General features: G+C 42.9%; 1 protein-coding gene across 1 annotated transcript; it reads left to right on the forward strand.

Moving 5' to 3' along the window:
• Positions 1-59: 59 nt before the first annotated feature.
• Positions 60-24,398, forward strand: NMNAT1 (nicotinamide nucleotide adenylyltransferase 1). The gene is made up of 5 exons (XM_074975629.1): positions 60-106; positions 18,291-18,464; positions 19,972-20,155; positions 21,521-21,666; positions 23,488-24,398. Exons 2-5 carry the CDS (start codon positions 18,347-18,349, stop codon positions 23,880-23,882), a joined length of 843 nt encoding a protein of 280 aa, XP_074831730.1. The 5' UTR covers positions 60-106; positions 18,291-18,346; the 3' UTR covers positions 23,883-24,398.
• The last annotated feature ends 1,451 nt before the right edge of the window (positions 24,399-25,849 follow it).

A 25,849-nucleotide genomic window follows, 5' to 3' on the forward strand; every position in this document is an offset into this window, starting at 1 on the left:
TGGCCAATCGAGGCGCTCCTTTCTGCGTGCTTCACGAGACTGTCCCGTCGGCGCTCGCCTCCTGGGTTGCTGTGGGTCCGGCCTCGCGGTGCCGCCTGTCAGCCGGGTAAGCAGCCTGAGGGGGGCTCTGCGGGGCGAGGCGCCCAGGGGGCGCGCCAGGGTTACCCTCTGTGAGGAAGGGAGCGGGGCACAAGGGGCCTCAACCCTCGCCGGGCTTTGGAGCGGGAAACGGGGCTGCTGCGCAGCGCGTCAGTAGGTTTCCTTTACCGCTGCCTAAGCCAGAGGCTGCCCCAGGAGAGCAACGTGCCCCCCGTTTTGTGGGCCTGGGCGCTGCTGTCTCCTGGCTGCGCTCTGCGTCTCTTCCACCTCATGGAGGGGGTGGCAGCGGGTTAGCGGTGCGTACCATCCCTGTACCTCAGGCTTGGGCTTGTACCGGGAGGGATTGCACTGCCCGAAAACAGGAAGGGTAATTTGTGTCCCTTTTTCTGGCTGAAATCAAAGACACAATCTGCGGCAAGAAAAACCACTTCCGGGTTGGTATGAACAAATCAAAGTTTAGGTTCAAAAAAGACCTAAGTTCACGGAGGACGGGTCCCTCCATGGTTATTAGCCAAGATGGGTGGGGTTGGTGTCCCAAGCCGCTGTTTATCAGAACCTGGGAATGGATGACAGGGAAGGGATCACTTGCTTCCCTGTTCTGTTTATACCTCTGGGACATCTGGCATTGGCTACTTGCAGAAAACAGGATACTGGGTGAGATGGCATGCCCATTCTTATGTCAGTAAGAGTAGAATTAATCATGTACATAGCTTTTGTATTGCTTGCCCTAGTGAATTTTTGTACACCTGCCTCAACAATGCCAAATTCCAAAGCAACCGTATAAGAACGAATTTTATTTATCATTTTGCATACCCTTCTCCAATATCTTTAAAGTGTTTTTTTTTCAAGTTTCTTATTTAGTAATGGGCATGATGATAGGTGGCTGTTGTGTAACTGACTTCTGCTTTGTTATACTAAGTACATATAAATGCATAAGGAGCTTTTTCCACCAGTACATGCCAAGGATTCTGGGTAGGTGAATGAGATAGAATGGATTAAAAAGAAAAAAAACACTACTGTTTACTGGTATGAGTGTTTAAATACTGATTGGCTGTGGCCACACTTGGTCAAAACTTTGAGATGGCTATGCTAATGGCCAAATGGGAGAATACCAATGAGACGCTGAAATGAATATTCAGCACCTCATTAGCATGCTGCTGACTGTGACACTTTGAAAGTGCTGTGTTTTGCTTGTGTGTGGCTCGTCTACACAGCGGCCCTTTTTGAAAGGACCCCGCAGACTTCAAAATCTCCTTATTCCTATCAGCTGAATAGAAATAAGGGGATTTTGAAGTCTGTGGGGTCCTTTCGAAAAGGACTCCCCTGTAGACAGGCCACGCACAAGCGAAACAGCACTTTTGAAGTGCCATTGCTGGCAGCATGCTAATGAGGTACTGAATATTCATTTCAGCATCTCATTAGTATTCTCCCATTTGGCCATTAGCATGGCCATTTCAAAGTTTTGGCCAAGTGTGGCCACAGCCATTGTGTTTACAGTGGAGTAATTTTTATAGCATTAGTTCAGTAGCACACAGTCCTAAATGATAATACATAATTTAAAAAAAAAATGTACATCAACTCAAGTAATCTTTCTCTGCATAATAATTATTAACCTTTATGGCTGTGTCTACACGGGCACAAATCTTTGAAGCAGCCATATTTTGAACATTTCTAATGAGGCGCTGAATTGAATATTCAGCCCCTCATCACCATTAGGATGCTTCCGGCCGCAGTGCTTCGAAAGCACCCGGCTCGGCGTGGCTACACAGGGGTCCTTTTCGACAGGACCCGCACCTTTCAAAATCCCCTTATTCCAATCAGTGAGCAGAATAAGGGGATTTCAAAAGGTGCAGGATCCTTTAGAAAAAGACCCCCGTGTAGCCGCGCCGAGCCGTGCACTTTCAAAGCGTCATGGCAGGAAGCGTCCTGATGCTAATGAGGCGCTGAATATTCAATTCAGCCATTAGCATGGCTATTTCAAAGATTTGTGCCCGTGTAGACACACCCTATGAGGACCATTCAGGCTATGTCTAGATTGCTGAGAATTGTCAGCAAAAGATATGCAAATTGCACAACATGTTTGCGTCTCCTGTCGACAGTTCTCTTGGGAGAGGATTTGCCAACATTTGGCTCATCTGCATGGGGCCACAAGTTGGGGAAACTGCCTCTGCCACCTCATCTCTTCCTTCTCGTAGAACAAGGATGACTGGGATGTTGGCAGAAGGCTCCCATACCAGAAGATTTCTGTTGGGAGACCTAGACATGGCCTCAAAGTAGGATGTGCTCATGTTTATTAGAGGCTCGTGTAGCACCTGCATCACAATAGCATGTGAATGCTTCCAGAACTGCATCAGATTATGTGATTAGCATCTGTCACATGTGGCTTATTTTCCTCTGTAATCTTTTCCTCATGGAAGAAAGTGGAGGCATATCTCCCTCACAAGCAGGGAAATTCGATTTCCTGCTTGGGTAGATGGGCATATTAACTATACTCAGGCTGGCACCTAAAAGGAGCAGTGTTGGGTTAACAAGCTTGGGTTAACAAGTTTCATGAGTCTTAAAGATTTACTAGAGGGCACAACGAACCAATAAATAAATACAGGCCTGCTTTAGTCTCTTGGGCTACGTCTACGCTAGCAGAAATCTGTGAGACACAGCTGGAAGATGCTATAGTGGTGCAAAGCATCATCAAGGCTGCGTCTACACCAGCACAAATCTTTGAAATGGCCAAGCAAATCACAAATGCATATTCAGCGCCTCATTAGCATGCCAGTGGCCACGGCTCTTCGAAACTGCTGCTTTTCACTGTCGCACGGCTCGTCCAGACGAGAGTCCTTTTCAAAAGGACTCCAGGAACTTCAAAATCCCCTTATTTCTATCAGCAGATAGAAATAAGGGGATTTTGAAGTTCCTGGGGTCCTTTTGAAAAAGACCCCTCTCTGGATGAGCCGCGTGGCAGCGAAAAGTGGCAATTTCAAAAAGCTGCGGCTGCTGGCATGCTAATGAGGCACTGAATACGCATTTGTAATTTGCATGGCCATTCAAAGATTTGTGCTGGTGTAGACACAGCTTTGATGATGCTTTGCACCACTATAGCATCTTCCAACTGTGCCTCACATGAGGCTTATTGCACTAATGAAGCTTCACAGTGTCTTTGAATTCAGTAACTATTGCTATCTGCGTTTGATGGATCAGTGTTTCTCAACTGTTTTTATAAAGTACCCCTTTGTAAAAAAACAATTGTAAATATCCCAGATGTGTCTCATGCACCCCAAGGCTGCGTCTACACGTGCACGCTACTTCGAAGTAGCGGCAGTAACTTCGAAATAGCGCCCATCACGTCTACACGTGTTGGGCGCTATTTCGAAGTTGAAATCGACGTTAGGCGGCGAGACGTCGAAGTCGCTAACCCCATGAGCGGATGGGAATAGCGCCCTACTTCGACGTTCAACATCGAAGTAGGGACGTGTAGACGATCCGCGTCCCGCAACATCGAAATAGCGGGGTCCTCCATGGCGGCCATCAGCTGGGGGGTTGAGAGATACTCTCTCTCCAGCCCTTGCGGGGCTCTGTGGTCACCGTGTGCAGCAGCCCTTAGCCCAGGGCTTCTGGCTGCTGCTGCTGCAGCTGGGGGTCCATGCTGCATATACAGGGTCTGCAACTAGTTGTTGGCTCTGTGTATCTTGCACTGTTTAATGAAAGTGTGTCTGGGAGGGGCCCTTTAAGGGAGCGACTTGCTGTTGAGTCCGCCCCGTGACCCTGTCTGCAGCTGTGCCTGGCTCCCTTATTTCGATGTGTGCTACTTTGCCGTGTAGACGTTCCCCTCGCTGTGCCTATTTCGATGTTGGGCTGAGCAACGTCGAAGTTGAACATCGACGTTGCCAGCCCTGGAGGACGTGTAGACGTTATTCATCGAAATAGCCTATTTCGATGTCGCAACATCGAAATAAGCTATTTCGAAGTTGGGTGCACGTGTAGACGTAGCCCAAGGGTATGGGTACCATCAGTTGAGAAATATGGTCGTAAGGTAATCTGAGATCTTGAAACAAGTGCCATTCAACCTTTCTAGATTACTGTACTCTTTTTCAGGAGTCCAATTTGTTTTGCATACCACCAAGTTACACTCACTTAAAAACTATAAAAACATCACAGAAAACTACCATAAACTCTTTTATCTGGTATTCATTCAACTGAAACTCTCAGATAACCAGCACAAACATGTTGCAGCATGGAAGTAACTCCCAGCCCCAGGCCTGCCAGAGTTCTCCCAGTCCCTGATGGCTCCCCAGTCTGGAGCTGCTGGAGTTTCCCTGTCCATGGTGCATTTCTCCCAGTCCTGGAGCTGCCGGAGTTTCCCTAGCCACAGTGTGTTCCTCTGGCCCCAGCTGGCTTCCCGGCCCCAGAGCTGCTGACATGTTCCTCTGGCCCTGGCTGGCTTCCCGACTCTGGAGTTGCCAGCATTCCCCCAGCTCCAGCTGGGGATCCCACATCTTTGTCTCTCCCCAGCTGCCTGTGCCTCCCCAGCTGCTCTCTGATAACTGGCATATTTGCATATCTGGCAACTTTCCAGTACCAGGGTTGCTGGATATGAAATACTGTGTTACTGAAAACTTGCTGACTTTCTACCATCTTATTATCAAATACACGAATTGGAATAGAAATAATTGTAATTATGTTTCAGCACAAGGCATATGAAAGATATGAAGGTAGAAAGATGTCATTGTCTGAATGAACTTTTAGATTCCACTAACTTTACTAGTGTTTCCAGAGAAGTAGCTATACCTCCCTGGAAGACCTCAGTGTACCCCCAAGCGTACACGAATCCCTGTTTGAGAAACCTGGTGACAGATGACTAAATGTAAGATTAAGGAAGTTTGAGTGAGTTGTACAAAATCATAAAGCAAGTAAGAACTGGCAATAGCATTGAAGAATTTTCATACTGAGTTGCCTGATTTAAGTGCTGCCAGACACTGCTTCTTTACTATTTAGACACAGTACAGAGTGAATTCTAAAAATCTCAGTGTCTTCCTTTAAGCATGAGCTGTAAATTACTAACCAGGACTGATATCCTAAATGTTGGAGTCAAAAAGATTATCTAAATCAAAGCTATTTTAGAGAGAAATACTGAAGAAATTGTTTAATGTGTTATGGGACAGAATCAGACAATATTTTAAAATTATCAGCTGTCCCTAAAAACACAATACAGAATTTTACATACATTTTCTTAAGGAAACCATAGTATAAAAACAGTTAAACATCTGGAGAAATAGATTCATTTTTTCCCCAACAGATTGAAAGTTATTATTTTCACAGTACATAAAACCAATATTCTATGAATTTGGGACAAATTCAACCCTGCAGCCAATTAAATTACACCAGTGGATAACTTGTATCTTTTTTGATGGCTCTAAAATGCTTACGGAATAATAAGCCCATAATTCAAAAACACATTACTTTCTCAAATAGTTTCCATTTCAAGTGAAGAGTTCAATGTGACAAGCTGACAGAAGATGGTCTCTAAGCATTACTGGATTCCTATGTCAACTTTTCCCAGCAGAGTAACAGTAACCCTTTGTAAAAAGATACTATTTTTGAACAACAGTATATCAGAATGTTGCCAGAGAATGAAGGTGAGGTCTTTCCAGTTCTGAGAGTGCCACTAGTTTTAAGAATTACAGTATCAGAAAATGCATATTGCACAATAGTATTAGATTTCAGCACTTCTGCTCCCCATAACAGCACATACCCGTCTTTCCTCAGGAAATGCTGTTAGACTGTAGATGTCAGCAGGAATTAAGAAACTGAGTGTATGTGTGAATAATTAGATCTTGCCTATAAATACCTCTCAATTTGTAACAACACACAAGTTAGAAGGCAAGTTTATGATGCCGTTTAATAGCTGCCTGATTTTCTAGACTGTAAAATTAGCTTATATGATGCAGAGTCATTTGAACCCACTGATGGAAAAGGTACCATATATTTTCATTAAGTTTCTGATTATTTCCCCTTTTTTTAGAAACAGGAAATTTACCCCGTGCAGTCTGAATCACTTTCCTCTTTGGAACTAGAGCTTTATGCGTTACAAAGGCAAGTCCAGGTCCTTCCTTCTCCTGTACTATAGTTGTTTCCATAGCAACTTTTCCAGCTAATGACAGTTGCAAGGACTGCTCTCAAAGTGGCATCAAACCCTTCATGTCCTTGTCTGCTAACTGCATTTGAAAGAGTATTTGAAAAATTCTGTGTTAAAACACTTAAAGGCACTGAACAGCACTGACAGAGAGTGAGCCTCAGAAGCACACCAAAATCCTGCGGGTTCCATTCAAGAGCCCTCTGATGTTTGTATATATTAATACATGAAGAATTTGCTATGAATATTTCTCATTTTGAAATACTCCTCAGTGTGTCTGTTAGAAAGATCAGTAAGTTTCTAATTTCTTCAGTGCTATTGAAGAGTGGCCTTGTGAGAATTTCTAGGTAGGAATGTTGCTGTGGAAACTGTGGCAGAATATTTGGTGCTTTGCATAGAGGACACAGACAACTACAACAGGGGACTAGCTAATAACATAGTCCATTCAGAATCAGCCCAGGAGAAGCCATACTGGCAAGCCAGACCACATTGCCACAAAAAAGAACACTAAGACATATTAAGGATAAGGGAAGTATGGGAAGAAAAGTGAAAAGAAATTAAATCAGTAGAAAAAGATTTACTCTACATTTATGGTCATTCATAGTTTCTTTCAGTTTTACCCACTTTGTTAAATGCTTTGCCACAAAATATCAGACTCTAAATGGAAGCAATGCAAATATGTATGTATGGCATTTATCAAACAAAAAAAATTTTTTTACCCACCAGACCTTAGATTAAAACTGAACGTTTAAAAAAAATCTCATTAGTGTTTATCAGTGCTAATGATTTATTGTTTTCATTTCACTCAGCTTCTACAACAAAAATAGATTGATCGTTTTTACATGCTATCCTATCTGGGCTTTTGTACAGTGTTTAAATAAACATTACTTTTACACTTTAAAATTGAATGTAAATAGAGATATTCTTTTTTAGGTTTCAACTTAAAATCTAAATGTTGGCTCTAACTGCTTGACAGTGCCCTGTAATTAATTTAGATACCCATCTCTTTAAAGTGTCAGGTAGATCAGTATTTTAGGGATGTGCATAAAGATACTTTTCTCACCTACAGAAACATAAAAATACCTCCTCTGAAGTCACAGCGTTCACTTACAGCATTACAGACAGATCATTAAAGTGTGAGGTTAGTTTAGGCCTGTGTAAGAAAACAACTGTGAGAGAGAAACTCCTACTTATCATTGTAGCAATGTTTGTCAGTGGTTTTAACTTGATAAAGGAAAGGAGTAGCAATACTTATTTTTGACATTGAATTAAAAATGGTAGAAGCATGTTTGCTGTACCTTCAGAGTACTTTTAGTCAACTTCTTAATTTTGAAATTAGGCTAATATTTTCCTAGTTTTTCATTATTCTGTTGCATTTTAGATGTTTAGCAATCTATCTACTAACTGAAAAATATAAACATGCCATTAATTATAAAAGATAATAGAAATAGATAATAGAAAATTATTCAACTAAATATGCCAGTTGTAACTATATAAAATATTTGGAGATATCCCTGTCTCATGGAACTGGAAGGAACCTTCAGAGGTAATTGAGTCCAGTCTCCTGCCCTCACAGCAGGACCCATTCACCATCCACAACAGATTTCTTTGTTTAAATCTATTTGCCCCAGATCCCTAAAGAGTCCCCTCAAGGGTCAAACTCACAGCCCTAGGTTTAGCCTGCTAATGCACAAACCACTGAGCTATCCCTCTACTTATTACCAGCTGCCTGCAACTGAAATTGTGAGAAGAGCCATTTTTTTCAAATTCAGGTATAAAATCAAAACAAAAAAGTGGTCAAGTAGCACTTTAAAGACTAACAAAATAATTTATTAGATTATAAAATCAATCCTTCAAGAGGTGCAATGCACATTAATACAAGACCATTCTTAATTAATAATGTCAAGCCATGCTTTTTATCACTCCTGTTTCAAGAACAGCACACAAACAATGATTTGTACCGGTTAGAAAGTTGTTACCCCCATCTTGAGGGTCTACCCACCTCAGCCCCTAAATCCTCCCCTTATCCTCACGCTTTACCCCCAATCCTGCAAACACACCTCCATGCCCCATCTTAACCCCTCCGAGCCCTAACCTCACTACCCTGCGCCCCAGGCTTAACCCCTCTGAGCTTTCCACCCCCTCAGCATAACTCACGTCAGCGCATAGTTCTGCTGCGGCCACTATGTCCCCCTGTTGCTCCCTGCCACTGCCTCGTTGGCGCAGCTGCACAGCTCCAGCAGGGGCAGGCTCAGCCATCCCTCCTCACAGCTTTCACACGGGCTTAGACTTCCATCCAGGTGGGGCAGCTCCTTGCCCAGATGAGTTTCCCTCCTGGGCTCCCTGCCCTGCTGTGCCTGATAGCTGAGCGGCTCCAGCTGTTGCTGCTTAAACAGCAAAATTAAATTCAGTTCGTTCAACAGCAGGCAATTTAATTTAGTTTTTTGTTTAAGCAGCGGCCACCTCCAGAGCCACACCGTGGTGTTAGTGGCAGCAGCTCTCAGAGCCACAAGTGACCCCTCAAAGAGCCACAGGTTGCTGACACCCTGACAACGATGAACAACATTTTTATTATGGCACTGCCTACAAGACTAGAGCTGTGTCTAGACTGTCGAGAACTATCAGCAAAAGATAGGCAAATGCATTGTGCAATTTGTGTATCTTTTACCGACAGTTCTGTCGGAAGAGGCTTTTCTGACATTTGGCCTGTCCTCATGGGGCCAAATGCCAGACAGCTCCCCCCTGTTGAGACATTCCTTCTTCCTTGTGGAACAAGGTGTAGGGGGATGTCAACAGAACACCCCCAACCAGCAGATCTTTTCCGAGAGATCTGCAGTCTGGACGCACACTCTGTCGACACAAGTTTTGTTGACAAAAGCCTGCAGTATAGACACAACCTAGGAGTTTGACTGATTAAAATACTCAGGTCACTGCTAGAAGCCAAAGGGTCCCATTAAGATGAAGTGGAAACTAATGTAGCTTTAAAAAATATAAAATCAGAAGTGGAAAGAAGGCTTGAATACATACAGGGCTTGTCTACACTAGCCCCCTCCTTCAAAGGGGGCATGCCAATCAGCCTGATCGGGGAAAAGCACTGAGGTGCTGCACTGCATATGCAGCACCTCATTAGCGTAATTCCCACCACACAAACTAACTTCGAAGCATCAGCAAGCAGCGTAGCCACGGGCACTTCGAAGTAAAAAGGGTGACTAAGATGATTAGGGGCTTGGAACGGGTCCCATATGGGGAGAGGCTAGAGAGACTGGGACTTTTCAGTTTGGAAAAGAGGCGATTGAGGGGCGATATGATAGAGGTATATAAAATCATGAATGGTGTGGAGAAAGTGAATATAGAAAAATTATTTACCTTTTCCCATAATACAAGAACTAGGGGACACGAAATGAAATTGATGGGTAGTAGGTTCAAAACTAATAAAAGGAAATTTTTCTTCACACAGGGCACAGTCAACCTGTGGAACTCCTTGCCGGAGGAGGCTGTGAAGGCCAGGACTCTATTAGGGTTTAAAAAAGAGCTCGATAAATTTGTGCAGGTTAGGTCCATAAATGGCTATTAGCCAGGGGTAAAGTATGGTGCCCTAGCCTTCAGTACAAGGGCAGGAGATGGATGGCAGGAGATAAATCACTTGATCATTGTCTTCTGTTCTCCTTCTCTGGGGCACCTGGCATTGGCCACCGTCGGCAGACGGGATGCTGGGCTGGATGGACCTTTGGTCTGACCCAGTATGGCCATTCTTATGTTCTTAAGTACCCGCACAGCTTCTAAGTTCCCTTACTCTCACAACGTTTCGGGAGTAAGGGAACTTGGAAGTAGCACAGGTACTTTGAAGTGCCTGTGGCCACGCTGCCTGACGCTGCTTTGAAGTTAGCAACTTCGAAGTTTGCACAGTGGGAATTATGCTAAAGAGGTGCTGAATCTGTAGCACAGCACCTCATTGCTATTCCCTGATCTGGCTCATTTACGTGCCCCCTTCAGAAAAGAAGGGGGTTAGTGTAAACAAGCCCACGTAGTGTGTAGCTAAGGCTGTTAATACAACAGTACAGATTCCTTCAGTAAAAAAATCCTATACTTATGAATATACAAAAGATCTCCTTGAGCTCTTATGAAACTGGCTCCTCACGGGTAAGCACAAAGGTCAGCCCTGGAAAGATAGGAAAAGAATTAAAATAATACTACTTTTAAATCCTTCCCAATGAGAAACTGGATAATGATTTCTTAAAAGAGAGAAGCTTATCTTGGCCACTGTGTTGCAGGGCCAGCCTACACGACCTTTGTCTTCTAAAAAGAATAGCTATAAGCAAATTATTTTGACACTACTTCAACACACAGAAGTAACTATATAAAATATGTTGGAAAGTTCAAAAGCCACTTCAGAAGTCACATACTGTTCATTCTCATTTTCTTTTCCTACCCTGTCTTCATAAGACCAGTGCATCCTTCCTAGATAATTGGTGTGTTCTTGCAGGGTCCAAAACAACCAGAAGTATGTGTGAATGGTCAAAGGACAGAAGTGATAATAAACATAGAAGTTGTATCACAGATAAACCAAAGCAGCAGAAATGTAGCACTTTAAAGACTGACAAAATGATTTATTCAGTGATGAACTTTCGTGGGACAGACCCATTTCATCAGATCTGATGAAGTGGGTCTGTCTCGCAAAAGCTCATCACCGAATAAATCTTCTGTTAGTCTTTAAAGTGCTACATTTCTGCTGCTTTGGCTTACTAGAGTACAGACTAACATGGCTACCTTTCTGTTAATGTACCACAGATTAGGCAGAGACATTAACTTAAAAAAAAAAAACAGTAGTGTAGATTTTCTCAGCCTTCTTTTCAGTTCTGGCGTCTCTGTTTCATGACACTTGAATTACGCATTTAGCAAGTTTGTCTGTGAGAGAATCAGGGGAGTATCACAGGCCTGATTCTCCTTTCAGATTTCTTTACACTGATATCTGCACTGACTTTAAGTCAGGTGCATGGGCAAGTGGGAGCAAACAGGAGTATGTTCTCCCCAGTAATTAGTAAGGGACACAGTACTCTCCATGCCCTGGGACTGCAGTGGAGAGAAGGGGGCAGTCCCAGAGCTGGGGTAGTCCTGTCTCCCCATCCTAGCTTTGGAGTTGTGGGAGTCTTCTCTCTTCATGGGCTGGGCATGGAAGGGGTTAGCAAGCTCTTCCCAGGCTTTCAGGGGCAGCACACTCCTTCCAGGGCCAGCAGTGGGGAGAAGAAGCTTCAGTGTCCACCTTAAAGGGGTCAAATTTAAATTCCTGCACATGTCCCTATTTCAGTGGAGTCACTCTTTATTTACACCAGTGTGGTAGGGGACAAGCTGTGTTTCTTTGCTGTCCCATATATCACACTGTAAACCCCAGATGCCTGCCAGTCTCACCAATGGTAAAAAAAAGTAAAGCTATTACCAACCAACTTGATCCCGAAGTGGCTAGCTGAAGAACTGGGATGATGTTGTTGTGAAAAGCAACCACAAGAACTCAGTTAAATATTCACTGAGCTAATATTGAGTTTCCAGATGTCTATATTTGCACATTTCAGATGCGTGCATTACTCTCTTGTTAGAGAACATTATTCTAAATTAGCATTAAAGTTTTGATACAAACCAAAGAATGGCAGGAATTTTAGAGTTAAACCTCAGAAATATTAGAATGGCAACTTCTGGCTCAGCCTTTAAATAGACAATAAAAATTGCTTCAGACAGCCACCCAACAGACTAGTAAAAGCAATTGTCACTAGGGGCTATTTTAACCACAAGTTAAATAGAACCATATGGAAAACCTTAGGATAACTGTTTGGCTTAATACAAGGAGTTTTGTATTGGGCAGTAGGACTTTACTAGTAATTTCACTGTACCAAACTATATCCATCTTCTCATTCTCCTATATTTATTCAATAGAATGAATGCTGTCACACCAAGACTGTGTCGATACTAGCAATTTCCACTGTTGCTGATTTCCATAATAATTTCCTTAATTTTGAAAGGGAGATGCTAATGAGACATATTGGGATATGCTAATGAGGCACTGCAATGCATATGCAGCACCTCATTAGCATAATGGTGGCTGCCGCACTTCGAAGGTGCCACTTTCGATTGCACCTGGCTCATCTACACGGGATCCTTTTTGAAAGGACCCTGCACTATTTGAATCTCCTTATTCCTGTAACCAAATAGGAATAAGGGGATTTCAATGTCTCTGGGGTCCTTTTGAAAAGGACCCCATGTAGATGAGCTGCGTGCGATCAAAAGCGGCACTTGTGAAGTGCCACGGCTGCCATTATGCTAATGAGGTGCTTCATATGCATTACAGTGCCTCATTACCATATCCCGATGTTTCTCATTAGCATCCCCCTTTTGAAAGGGGAGTGCTAGTGTAGACATAGCCCAGAAAACAAAGAGATACTTCAGTAGAGCTTTCCTAACAGAAGATGTGCTTGAAAGTAGTAGTAGGATGTTCTTCCTCCCATTACATATACCATTTATACCTGACTTATCTCAGTTGGCACCCTGCCACCTTAGAGATACTTATCAGGCAATTTTGGTGACACTGGACTGTTGCTGATTTCCATAATACAGGCTGCAGGACCACCCTGCCTTCACTACTTTAAATTAGCAGGCCGCTAATACAGACACAGGAATTTAAAATGGTACCACCTAGTTCAAACTTCAACAAGCCTTTCCTACCACATCCATTCCTTTATTGGAGTTTTCAGTTCTTCAGGTTTGTGCTGTCAGATCTTCAGGGGAGTGAAACCAGCTGCCAGTCTCCTTGTCAAAAGGTAGCAGACACTATGGGACAGGCTATGATTTCGCTCTTCTCAAGAACATCTCAGAATACTCAAATCAGCTCCTTAGGTAAGACATCTGCGTCATTTCTCCACCTGTAGTCTCATAATTCATCACGCATGCATTAAATTAACTTGTACAAGTTTTAATAATTAAACCTCTTTGTACCCTGGTAGGTGTAGAGCTTAAAGATCAGGATGGTGATCACAAAAACAAACACTATAACCTGACTCAAAAGAAAACAGCATGAATGATGTTATTATCCATTACTTGTCACACAGTAAAATATTCCACCCATACACAACTCTGTTACATGGTCACCTGAGGCATTCAACTCTTAGTCCAACATTTCAAGCTGGGAAAGAACTTGTAGCTTACATTTCAAAGGGACTGAATACTCATCAGTTCCCAAGTCAGTTTGGGATTAATTTAGAAAGTCTAAAATTACAAGATTTGAGGGGACCATGCTCGTAGGAAGGGACACAGTTCCATTAGCTTGTAACTCTAGACCGGGGGTTGGCAACCAAAATAGCAAGAAGAATCTTTTTTTTCGTATTTGGTTAAATTTCCCTAATTCAAGAGCCACGGTGCATCTGAATATGAGACATTCCTTAATAAATAACATCAAACCATACTTTTTGTAACACTTTAAGAACAGCACATGCACAGCAAAACATGTTTACTGCAGGATATTCACAAACTTTTTACATATTCTTTATCCTCACACTTAACGTGTGTATTTGTACCACTGTCTTCCTGACTTTCACTCCCAAACCCACGTTAATTATGCCAATTTTATTTCATGCTTAATTTCAATTTTCTTTCTTAAAATGCATGTTGCCCTTCACAGCATGAATGCTGCAAACTTCCTTTTCCTTTTCAAAATCAAGACTTTATTACCAACACGTTCAAAACACAGATACAGTATCATATCCTACAAAGCACTGTAAGTGTTAAAGGGTGGGTTATCCAACATTTTGAGAGCACACATTGTTTGCTATTTAGAGACGAGTTGTTCATTGTTGTGCTTTTAGACGTTCACCATTTATCAAAAATAATCCAAAGGTTTTGATTTTTTTTACTTTGTAATTATAATGTCAGGAGCCACAAAGAAATCATTAAAGAGTCAGATGCAGCTCTGGTACTGCAAGTTGCAGACCCCTGCTCTAGACTATCTGAATTTCTTTTTAACATGATGTTGCAGAAAGCAAACCTTACTCAGGAGATGAAGGTGCTGAGAATTTTAAGGAGTTCTCTCAGTGCCATGTAATACCAATGCAGCTCCACTTTTGCAAGCAATGATGCAAGCAGAAGCACATATTGCTGCATGAATTTTAAACAATGTTGCATTCAGATCCTCTCAGTGTAGACAAGGCCTTTGTCTCCTGACAATGTGCTATTAAAATAGCAAACTTAATTCCAACATCTTTTTGTCAAGTGTGGTCTAACCCTACCAGGTACTCTTCTATAAGCATATTCTTTATAAAGCTTTTCAGTATTTTAGTCCCAATCTGATTTGGACTATTTTTCTCTTTTATATACCTCTCCCCACAAGCATTCCTTTCCCACTGAAAGTACATCTCTGCTGTTATTTATGCTAATTTTGCTACTGTATTTGGAAACAGGTGTTTTATATTATATATATTGAGAGCACCATTGTACCTTTGATACATGATATGCACTTCTATATATCTTGTAAAAATCAATATTTTCTCTTAAATATTAGTACAGGTAGAACCTCTCTAGTTTGGCACCTTGGGACCAGAACGGTGCTGGACGAGAGAATTTGCCAGACCACGGAAGGTCAATATTGTCTAGGAGTATTACCAACACTTCCTTTGCATGCTTGTCTCTTAAAAGACATTTAGGGTTAAATTACAGCTAAATAACAGCACAGAACAGAGCCAGGGCTGGTGGCTGGACACAAATTTTTGGGACCATGGGAAACTTGGCCACACCCACGATAAGTGGCCATCTAGCAAATTAAAATCATGCCGGATTATGGATGTTGCTGGATGAGAGAGTTCCAAATTAGAGACGTCCAGTCTGTAGCACTTTTAAGGGATGATAGAGGCTAATATAATGCCCCAGTCTAATTTCCCCCTTTAATATCATAGTAAAGGTTAAAAAAAAAACTTTTAAAAGCCTACATCCAAGAACAAAACAAAAATCTTAACTTGTACATATGTCCTAACCATATCTATGGTTACACCAGTATTCTTTGGAAGGGCTAGCAAAAAAAGGCAACCCAGTTTAGATAAAAAAGTTATGGGCTAAAAAAAAGGTTATTTCAATACAGAAAATAAACCTTTTCTCCATCTGTTTAATTATTGAGGTGTCTATGGAAGCAAGGATGGGTTAAACCTAAATGAAGCCCAGATGGGCCAATATTTTGCTTCCCAAGTTGACCTTCTGTACAGTTTGTTCCTCACTCGCTTGCAATGGACTCCATTTCTCAACCAGTTCACTCTCTCTCTCTTACATACCAACTTGATGTCTGGTAATTCAAGTGTGCTGAGCACCCAGAACTACAGTGGGTGACTTGGGAAACTAGGTGTTCTGTGCAACTGAAAGTCAGATGTGTCTTCAATGATTTGCTAGCCTCAGATTTAAAAATGAAACAAAGCAAAAAAAACCCAACAACTAAGTTTCGGATCCTGCCTTACTTTACCTCATGACAGTTGTCCTGCTGTGGCAGTCATGCACAAGCTATGGATATCTTGTACCAAATCCATTCCTAATATGACCCTATAAAGTAAGTTACAGCAGAGATTATATTTAATTTACCATGTGCCAGGTCTAATCTGAAGAAATGAATTTTGCATTTAGTTCTGGATGTGTTTGCTCTGATCTTTTGCAGGATTCATAGTTGAGATCCAAATCTTATAAAAATTCTGTGTCCCAGTCTCATGAGCCTCTCCCTGTTGATGAAATAGTTTAATTATTTCACTTAAACATAGGTGTAGTCAGAAGTCAGTCACAGAGCGAGAAGTTCTCTCTCAGTACCTAGATCAGTCCTATGGAGGGCTTTGAAAATCAGGACACAGTTTGAAGCAGTTTCTGTATTAATTGAGAAGCCAGTGGGAAAATGGAACACTCATGCAGCTAAACAGATTGGTACTTTATACCAGCAGGAGTTTTTTTCAGGATATGTTGTAACCTCCTAACTATATGTTGCAATAATCTAGTTCAGGGGCGTGGAACCTTTTGTGGCTCAGAGGCCACTGACCCACAGAAAAATCAGTCAGGGGCCGAACAAAAAACCCTCACTGAGACACTCCCATCATTCCCCTCACACACCAGCCCCACTGTGTGGGACCTTTCTAGGCTTTGGGGTGAGCCAAAAACGAGGGGTTCAACATGGGAGGGGGCTGCCAGGAAGTGGGCTTGGGGTCTAGGGGTGGGGCAGGAGGGATGGAGGATGCAGCAGCTGGCTGGGAATTGGGGGGGTCTTGGGCATGGTGCAGCAATGGGCTAGGGTGGGCAATCTGGGCAGGAGAGGATGCAGTAGAGGGTTGGGGATCAAGGTCTGACCAGGAGGGGATGCAAGAGAGGAGTGGGGTTCTGGGCAGGAGGGGGTGCAGGAGTGGGCTGGGGATGTGGGTATGGGTGGGAGGAAGGATCCAGGAGGGTTTGGATTGTGGGATCTGGAAGGGAGGAGTCAGGGTGGGGGTGAGGAGTTTGAGAGGGAGGGGACAGGAACGGGGTGGGGAGTCAGGGTGGAAGGAAAGGTGCAGGAGTAGTCTAGGAGCACTGGGTCTGGGCAACGGGTGCAGCTTAGCTGTGCAGCACCCTGGCAACAGCCATGGCTCTGTGCCCCCTTGCCCTGCTCCCAGGCACTGCCTTCCACTGCTCTGATTGGCTGGAATTCCAGATAAAGCCTCCAGGCAGCACTGCCACTGCTGCTCCCCCCGTCTTTCCCCTGCTGGGGGAACAGCAGTGGCGCTACGCAGAGCCATTTTCTGCCCCAGCCCCACCGCCCAGCAGACCCCATGAGCTGGATCCAATCCGCTACACTTTGGGCTCCAAACTCCCCACCCAGCCACGGGCATGAATGGATTGCCCTGGACAGAGTTTTGTCTGATAGGTGTTAAACCAGGGTAATGGAGTGAAGAATATGTCTCTAAGGCTGTGTCTACACTAGTCCCAAACTTCGAAATGGCCATGCAAATGGCCATTTCGAATTTTACTAATGAAACGCTGAAATACATATTCAGCGCTTCATTAGCATGTGGGCGGCTGCGGCACTTCGAAATTGACACGCCTCGCGGCTCGTCCCGACGGGGCTCCTTTTCGAAAGGACCCCGCCTACTTCAAAGTCCCCTTATTCCCATGAGCAGATGGGAATAAGGGGACTTCAAAGTAGGCGGGGTCCCTTTGAAAAGGAGCCCCATCGGGACGAGCCGCGCGGCGGCGAGGCACATCACTTTCGAAGTGCCGCGGCCGCCCACATCCTAATGAAGTGCTAAATATGTATTTCAGCACTTCATTAGTAAACTTCGAAATGGCCATTTGCATGGCAATTTCGAAGTTTGGGGCTAGTATAGACACGGCCTAAGATTCTTGAGAGTACTAATTTAGAGTAGTAATTTTTGATAGAAAAGAATTACAGCCTAAAATATCAAGCACTGATTATTGTGGATTGAAGCCAGTATTTAGTGAACGTATTTAGAACAGTCAGTGCTTCTATTTTTCTTGATTAAGGTAATATTAATTTACTAGCAAAAGTCTTCCAAAATTAAACACTAGCACCTTTAAACTTCTGTTATATCATCCAACCCTGGTTCTTGAAGCTTGTCCACTGACAGAACACATTATCTTTTTTTGTGTTGTGATGCAAGCTAATGCTCAGAAGGCAATGAGGAAGTTTAGTTGGTTTCCCTCTGTCATTAACTGTCAGATGGTAGAGAGGTGGTACAAATCTTTAAATTTGACGTCTTTAGACAGGAACATAGGAGGTTACAGGCTTTGGATAAATTCAATTCAGTTTCATTGTTGTCAACTTTCACAATATTATTTTGAGTGTTGTGATTTTTATTTGGTTATTTTCATTAAAACCTGAGCTACTGAAATCAAGAGCTTGCATCAGAATCTGAGCTTTTTATATATTATATATGTTTTCTGGCCCTTGGGATTGTGGAGGAAAGTGCATTAAAAACATTAGATGACTGCATCCTAACATAACCATCTTCTGATTTATGCAGTAACTCTCAGAAGCAGAAAACTTTTTTGTCCTCTCTCCGCACTATAGTTTGTGGCTGTGATTCTGAAGTTCTCCATTTGGACCTGTGGCTGCAGGCAAAGCCTATGGAAAATCCAGACAAAAGGACAGAAGTTGTTCTGCTGGCCTGTGGTTCTTTCAATCCAATCACCAACATGCATCTGAGGCTGTTTGAGCTGGCTAAAGACTACTTGCATGAAACAGGTAGCAGTAATAGCTTAATTAACTCAAAATGTAGAGCTCAGAGATGTGTGTGGTTGTGTGTAGGTGAGTCCATGTGCATGTGTATCTGCAGTAGTTGTGCTGTGATGGAGTGTATATTTGGATATTGACTCAGTGTGTAGAGATGGGTATGAGTGTATACATAATAATAATTGACATAAGACAAGGAAGGGTGTCCAGAGTTGAAGGGAATGTAGCATAGTACGAGGTAATATCTGTGGCAGTGGTCTTCCTGTCCTGCTCCCTTTTGTGCAGCAGCATCACAGTCTTCTATAAACAACCCCAACTCCTAGGATCCTTGTGTTTCTAAGCCACAGTGCTTGGGAAGTCTAGGGAGTGAATGATCACTGTTCTTACTTCTGCATGTCTTTCACAAGCTGCCAGGGGTCAACCCTGTGATTGAAACCCCTGGTGGTCAGCAGCATCACAGTTCTGGAACTAGTGCCTCAGCCTTCCTGAGTCCCCAGATAGATTTCCCCAGAGTCCACCTGACTGTTGTGGCCCTGGTTTCCAATTCAAACCTTCAGGGAAATTGTGACAGGTAGTCAAAGAACAAGACTTAGCAAATGAATTTCTTAATCACAAACACTTTAGTCTCTAGCTCTTTCAAAGTAACAGATATTTGAAAAACAAGAGTATCCAGAGTGCACCTGCCACCCTAAGTCTAATCACATCCCTCCTGTGTCTGCGTGTGGTCAGCCTCCTTAAATGATGCCTCTTTTGTTGCCATCTTTTGACTAGTCATTTTGCATGTGCCAGTGGTCTGGCCTGTACGCAGAAAAACACCTTTCTTTTCAAACAGCCTAGGTTTCCTTGTTGCATATTTGCTTCAGCTGGGTAAGTTTGACATTACATCTTCTTCCACAAGCCCTTGTCATTCCAAGTCCATGACATTAATGACAGAAAAAACATTGTTCTACTAAGAAAGAGTCATTCAGTGTTGATAGTCCTTTATTGCTCTGTCACAGACTCTCAGTTATTCCATTAGGTGTCAAGCCCCTGCTACCAAAATGGATGTTCCAACTCACAAAGAAGGCTATGATACAACATGAAGGTTCAAAACAAAGGTTATAATACAAAAGACAAACTAAGAAACAAAAAGGGGTCCAAAAGTGGGATCTACGACACAAAAGGTGTTCACAGCTTGACACAGATGGGCCAGTTTGTTCACAGATGACACAGATGGCCCTCGATCTGTCAAAGCCTCCTTTCCCCAAACCCTGAAATTATCACACCAATCCTTGGTAGTCTGTGTTTCCCACCCTTGGTAACATGATTCAAATTTCCTTTCGTACTTGTGCTCCATACATTGGTCACAGTGCACAGCTTTTCCAATTCCAGTGAATTGGTTATAAGGGTTCTGTGGGAAAATGGCATTTGTTTAAAGACCGCAGTGCCCATACATATGAAGTATTTTATGTACAATACCATAACTCGACATCTGCTCAGTTACTCTTTTTGTTTTCGTGTGGGTTTGTTTGTCATGCAGGAAAGTACAAAGTAATCAAGGGAATCATTTCACCAGTGAGTGATGCATATAAGAAGAAAAGTCTGATCAGCGCCAGTCACCGGGTAACCATGGCAAAGCTTGCTACAGAAAGCTCAGACTGGGTGGAAGTTGATGACTGGGAAAGCAGCCAGAATGAGTGGCTGGAGACACTCAAAGTTCTCAGGTATTGCAGAGTTACACCCTGAAAAGACACATATTCCTATAGTAGGATCAGGACAGGTTTAAATGGATAAAGGTAATTCTGTAACTCTTAATCACATGAGTATATCCCATGGAAGTCAAAGGGATATTTGTATGAGCAAAAGATTTTCACGTAAATAAAGGTTGTGGGATTAGGCCCCCATGCATACATGCTGAGACTATAACATTTCCAAGGGAGTATCATTTACATACTGTGACAAGGCAAGGCTGGGAGGGGGTAAGAACAAGGGGGAAGAGCAGGGCATGCAAATAAGCAGGACATGAGCTGCTGGGGAGGAAGCTGTCCTGGGCAAATTGGGGCCAGCCGGTCCCACTTAAGCTTGCTTTGAAAAGAACCCTTGCCCAGTAGGCAGGGGGAGGAGAGAGAGAGAGAGGAGCGGAGCAAAGCGAAGCAAAAACAAAGGAGTTTTCTAGAGGCATCAACAGGAGAGGAGTGCTCACCCGCAAGGGGCTAAAGCCCTGCCCAGGAGGCCCTGAGATTGGGTGTAAGGCCAAGTGGGCTGAACACACAGGAGGAGACAAGTCAGAAGGGGGAACAGGCTGCTGCTGCTGCTACTGCCACGGCCACTACCTGGAGGAGGTACCGGGGGGAAGCGTTGTCTGGGGGAGTGACCCAGGGAAGAGCTGTGGTGCTCATAACGAGGGGAGGCCTCCCCCACTGCCAGCAGCCACACAGGGTCCCTGGGTCGGAACCCGGAATGAGTGGGTGGAGCCCGGGTTCCCCCCAGGCCACTATCTCCCCAGCTTCCCCCGTCTCGAGAGCAACAGTGATCTGGCCGTAGGGGAGCGGACTAAACAGGGGCCTGTAGCCCAGCAGCTGAGCCAGGCCAGCCCCACCACAATATGTATTTTGCATGACTCTTTCGCATAGAAGAAATTGAGGGATTTGTAACAGTGACTAAAGGTGAGAGTAGAGTAGGCCCATGCTGCCCAAGCTTTCCCCTCTGAGCTCTGTTAATGCACAATGCTGCTCTGGTGTACTTTTAAAAGTAGTGTGAGAGCCTCATGAGGGAATACCTATTTTCAGTCTTCCTTCACCTCCATGAGACTCTTACTGCTTCCCATGGTGCTCCTGTATCTATCCTCTCTCCATGTGGCTTGTGTGATTCTAACTCTGTCCAGTTTTGTTGAAAAAAAAATGAAATTATTTAATTGATGATGCTTCTAACTCCAGATCTCAGAGCCTATGGTGAGGGCAGTTCGTAAGAGACGTTTATGGAAAGATACTGCTGCAGGAGGAAGCAATAAAATATGATTCACGAGGCGGTGCTCTTCCCTATGTTATTGCGCACCCCCTAATGCTCTTTAAATATTATTTATTTTGTAGATACCATCATCAGAAACTTGCATCTTCTAATCCTATGAACAGTCTGCAGAGTACTGGACCTCTAATAAAGGCAGGCCGAAAGAGAAAACAAGAAGCAAATAGCCACATCCCTGTTAAAAAGAATCAACTGAGTCCAGAAACAAAAAGTTGAGTGTTTTTGTGAAAGAAATCTTCATAGCACACACTAATTATCATCACGGTGCTCTGTCAAGGGGAAGCATTTTTCTGATACTAAATCTCAATTCTGACCTCATCAATGAATAATAATTGTAAAGTAAATAAAACACCTAGGCCCTGTCTGTACTAACCCCCTTTTTAAGGGGGCATGGAAATGACACAGACCGGGGATATGAATAAGGCGCTGCTTAGCATAATGGCGGCCACGCAAATTTCAAAGCTGCTAACTTCGAAGTGCAAACAGGCAATCTAGACATGGACAATTTGAAACATGCACCCAACTTTGAAATTTCCTTACTCCCAATTCATTTTGGGAGTAAAGGAATATCGAAGTTTGGTGCATATTTTGAAGTGCCCATGTCTAGACTGCCTGTCAACACTTTGAAATTAGCAGCTTCGAAATTTGCGTGACTGCATTATGCTAATGAGGCATTACATATGCATGGCAGTGCCTCATTGATATTCCCCGGCCTGTGTCATTTCCATGCCCCCTTCAAAGAAGGGGGCTAGTGTAGACACAGCCCTAGATTTTATGGCATAGATCAGAAGCTGCTTTGCTAATAAAAGACTATCAGGGTGAAACAATTCAGCCTTAAAATAATCCTTAGAACAACAGACATTTGAACTGGAAAACACCCATTTACTCTATTGAGATTTGTCACACTACAGCTGTAGTTAAGGAATTGTGAGTTGTAGGGCTCTCTTTCTTCAGTGAGAGAAGGAAGGACCAGAAGTCCATTGTGTATCCAGAAATAGGTGGGTTGGGGTGTTAAATTGTAATTTAAAATGCATTAAAGTGTTGTACCTTGATTTACAAATTCCAAGTAACATCCAGATTGATTATTGCTTCTTACAAAGATGTAATTTAATTAATCATCTCTTTTTTAATCTGAGCACCTGTATGAACTAAAATCTATCCTGACAGCTTTCTAAATACCTTAGGTCCACCCATCTTTTTTGGTTTCAGCCAATAAGCCCCTTCTCATTTTCCACAATGGATTTTTTCCCCCAAAGTGTGGGGTTTGTTTTTATTCCTGAAAATAATTTGCTATCTTAGGCTTCCTTTAACAAAATTTATTAACACCAGTCACCCGAGAAGGGCAGACAACTATCAAGCCAAAGAAGAGACAAGCTTTTGAAGTCCACTGAGCTCAGATCTTCTGTATTTGGTTTCTCTTTGTCTCACCCTTTGGAATGTCATATAAGCTTTTAATAAAATTAGGATATCCTTTCTGAAGTTCTACCCTTTAGTTTTCTCATCTTCAGTGGTGGATTGCAAGGCTACTGTTACGCTCATTACTTAGAATATATATTCTAGTGATTTCACTCCCTTTGGAGACTATTTTATGGATAGCTTAATAAATCTTATTATCAAGATGTATTTTCCTACGACTCTGAGGCTGTGTTTACACTACAAAAATAACTTTGAAGTTCAACTTCAAAGTTGTGCATCTACACACACCCTACTTCAACATTAAATTTTGAAGAAGAGCACTACTCCATTCCCGTGAATGGAGCAAGGACTTCAAAGTTGCACTCCCTACTTCGAAGTTAATTTCAAAGTAAGGGAACATGTGTAGACACTCTGCTGGCTACCTCAAAGTAGTGCCTAACTTTGAAGTTAACTTCGAAGTTAGTTCCTAGCGCAGATGCACCCTGAGTGTTCCTTTTCTTAATTTCATCCCATTACCTTAGTTTATCCCAGGATATGGAGAGATAGAATAACATCTGTGGTGATTCAACAAGTAATAGTGGTTAAAACTGAATCCTTGTCCATTCCCTTTTTCTAGGTGTCCCAGAACTAAAGCTGCTCTGTGGATCTGACATCCTGGAGTCCTTTGGAATCCCAAACTTGTGGAAACTGGAAGACATAACTGAAATTTTGACAAACCATGGCCTTGTATGCATAGCCAGAGCTGGAAACAATGCACAGAAATTCATCTATGAATCTGATATGCTATGGCAACACAAGAATAACATTCACCTGGTAGAAGAGTGGATCACCAATGACATCTCTTCTACCAAGATCCGGAGAGCACTGAGGAGAAGACAGAGCATCCGCTACCTGGTGCCTGATGCAGTCAGGGCTTACATTGAAAAACACAACCTGTATAGTCCAGAGAGTGAAGACAGCAATGCTGGAGTTACTCTAGCCCCTTTACAGAAATATTCTGGCAGGGTTTAAGCAGGAACAGACGCTTATCTAGCTTGCCTTTATATTGTGAAAACAATATACTTTAATGTGGGAAGATTTTTAATCTATTCCAGTAAATCAGGGTCTGATCCTTGTACATATGTAAGTACCATTGAATTCAATGGGAGTTTTATGTGTACAGGGACTGAGCCTTTACAGCATGGGTGTTGTCTTACTAAAGAAGAAACCTTTAAGTCTCCCTATTTTAACCACTTAACTAATGTGCATGAGGTATCCAGTGGTAAAGACACATTGAAGACAAAACACTTACCTGTTTTACCATAAAATAACCTAGACAAAGTCAGCTCTGTTGACCTCACCAGTTCTACCTCACAGTAAAACTACAGTATCTTGCCTTCACAGTGTTTTTACCTCAGGGATAGCTGACATTCATTTGTTATCCTGAAGTTTTAAGAATAGCAGTGAAAACAAAGCCTTAGGATCTTGATTCCTCTACTGTTCTTTACCTTCAAAACAAAAAAAGTAGTCAAGTAGCACTTTAAAGACTAACAAAATAATTTATTAGGTGGTGAGCTTTCGTGGGACAGACCCACTTCTTCAGACCATAGCCATACCAGAACAGACTCAACATTTAAGGCACAGAGAACCAAAAAAGTAATCAAGGCTGACAAATCAAAAAAAAAATTATCAAGGGCTACGTCTACACTAGCCCCAAACTTCGAAATGGCCACGCAAATGGCCATTTCGAAGTTTACTAATGAAGCGCTGAAATGCATATTCAGCACTTCGTTAGCATGCGGGCGGCCGCGGCCCTTCAAAATTGACACGCCTCGCTGCCGAGCGGCTCGTCCCGACGGGGCTCCTTTTCAAAAGGACCCTGCCTACTTCGAAGTCCCCTTATTTCCATCAGCTCATGAATAAGGGAATAAGGGGACTTCGAAGCAGGTGGGGTCCTTTCAAAAAGGAGCCCCGTTGGGACGAGCCGCGCGGCGGCGAGGCGTGTCAATTTAGAAGGGCCGCGGCCGCCCGCATGCTAATGAAGCGCTGAATATGCATTTCAGCGCTTCATTAGTCAACTTCGAAATGGCCATTTGCGTGGCCATTTCGAAGTTTGGGGCGAGTGTAGACATGGCCAAGGTGAGCAAATCAGAGAGTAGAGGGGCAGAAGGGTGGTGGTGGTGGTGGTAAGAATTAGATTAAGCCAAGTATGCAAAAGAGCCCCTATAGTGACCCAGAAAATTGAATTTAATTTGCTGGGTCACTGTGGGGGCTCTTTTGCATACTTGGCTTAATCTAACTCTTACCCCCCTGCCTTCTGCCCCTCTACTTTCTGATTTGCTCACCTTGATAATTTTTTTTCTGATTTGTCAACCTTGATTACTTTTTTGGTTCTCTGTGCCTTAAATATTGAGTCTGTTCTGGTATGGCTATGGTCTGAAGAAGTGGGTCTGTCCCACGAAAGCTCACCACCTAATAAATTATTTTGTTTAGTCTTTAAAGTGCTACTTGACTGCTTTTTTTGTTTTGATAGTATATAGACTAGCATGGCTTTCTCTCTGTTACTGTCCTTTTACCTTGTCATTTACATCTGTGCAAACTGAAATTAAAGTGGGTGAAAAATGCTGCCATTCAGCTGTGCAGCTGTTTTATACTCACTTTACACAAGAATGGCAACAAAAGATGCAAGGCAGTGGAGAAGCAAGCCCTATAATTATGCTTATTAAAAGGGAATCATCATGTGCTAGAGCATGAATCCCAAAATTGAGCATAATGAAACAAAAATTGTTTTTACAAACTCTGTTATGGATACCTTTGACTTCAAAACAAAAAACAAAACTTCATTTTTTTTTTTTAACATTTTCCAATACTGAGGCTCTGGCTGCACTATAGAGCTTAAAGTGGCAGTGCAGCTGTGCTGCTGTAAACTCTCCAGTGTAACTGCTCTAAACCAACTGGAGAGAGATTTCAGCTTCAGCTTAACTATTTCAGTCCTTAAA

The sequence above is a fragment of the Carettochelys insculpta genome, chromosome 23, assembly GCF_033958435.1.
Source record: "Carettochelys insculpta isolate YL-2023 chromosome 23, ASM3395843v1, whole genome shotgun sequence".
NCBI classification, from domain to species: domain Eukaryota; kingdom Metazoa; phylum Chordata; order Testudines; family Carettochelyidae; genus Carettochelys; species Carettochelys insculpta.

Bases quoted from the DNA above. Each gene is read 5' to 3' on its own strand.
- NMNAT1 (XM_074975629.1), top strand. From the start codon at position 18,347: ATGGAAAATCCAGACAAAAGGACAGAAGTTGTTCTGCTGGCCTGTGGT. The intron at 18,465-19,971 runs GTAGCAGTAATA...TTTGTCATGCAG, and splicing joins AGACTACTTGCATGAAACAG to GAAAGTACAAAGTAATCAAG. The intron at 21,667-23,487 runs GTTGAGTGTTTT...CCCTTTTTCTAG, and splicing joins ACTGAGTCCAGAAACAAAAA to GTGTCCCAGAACTAAAGCTG.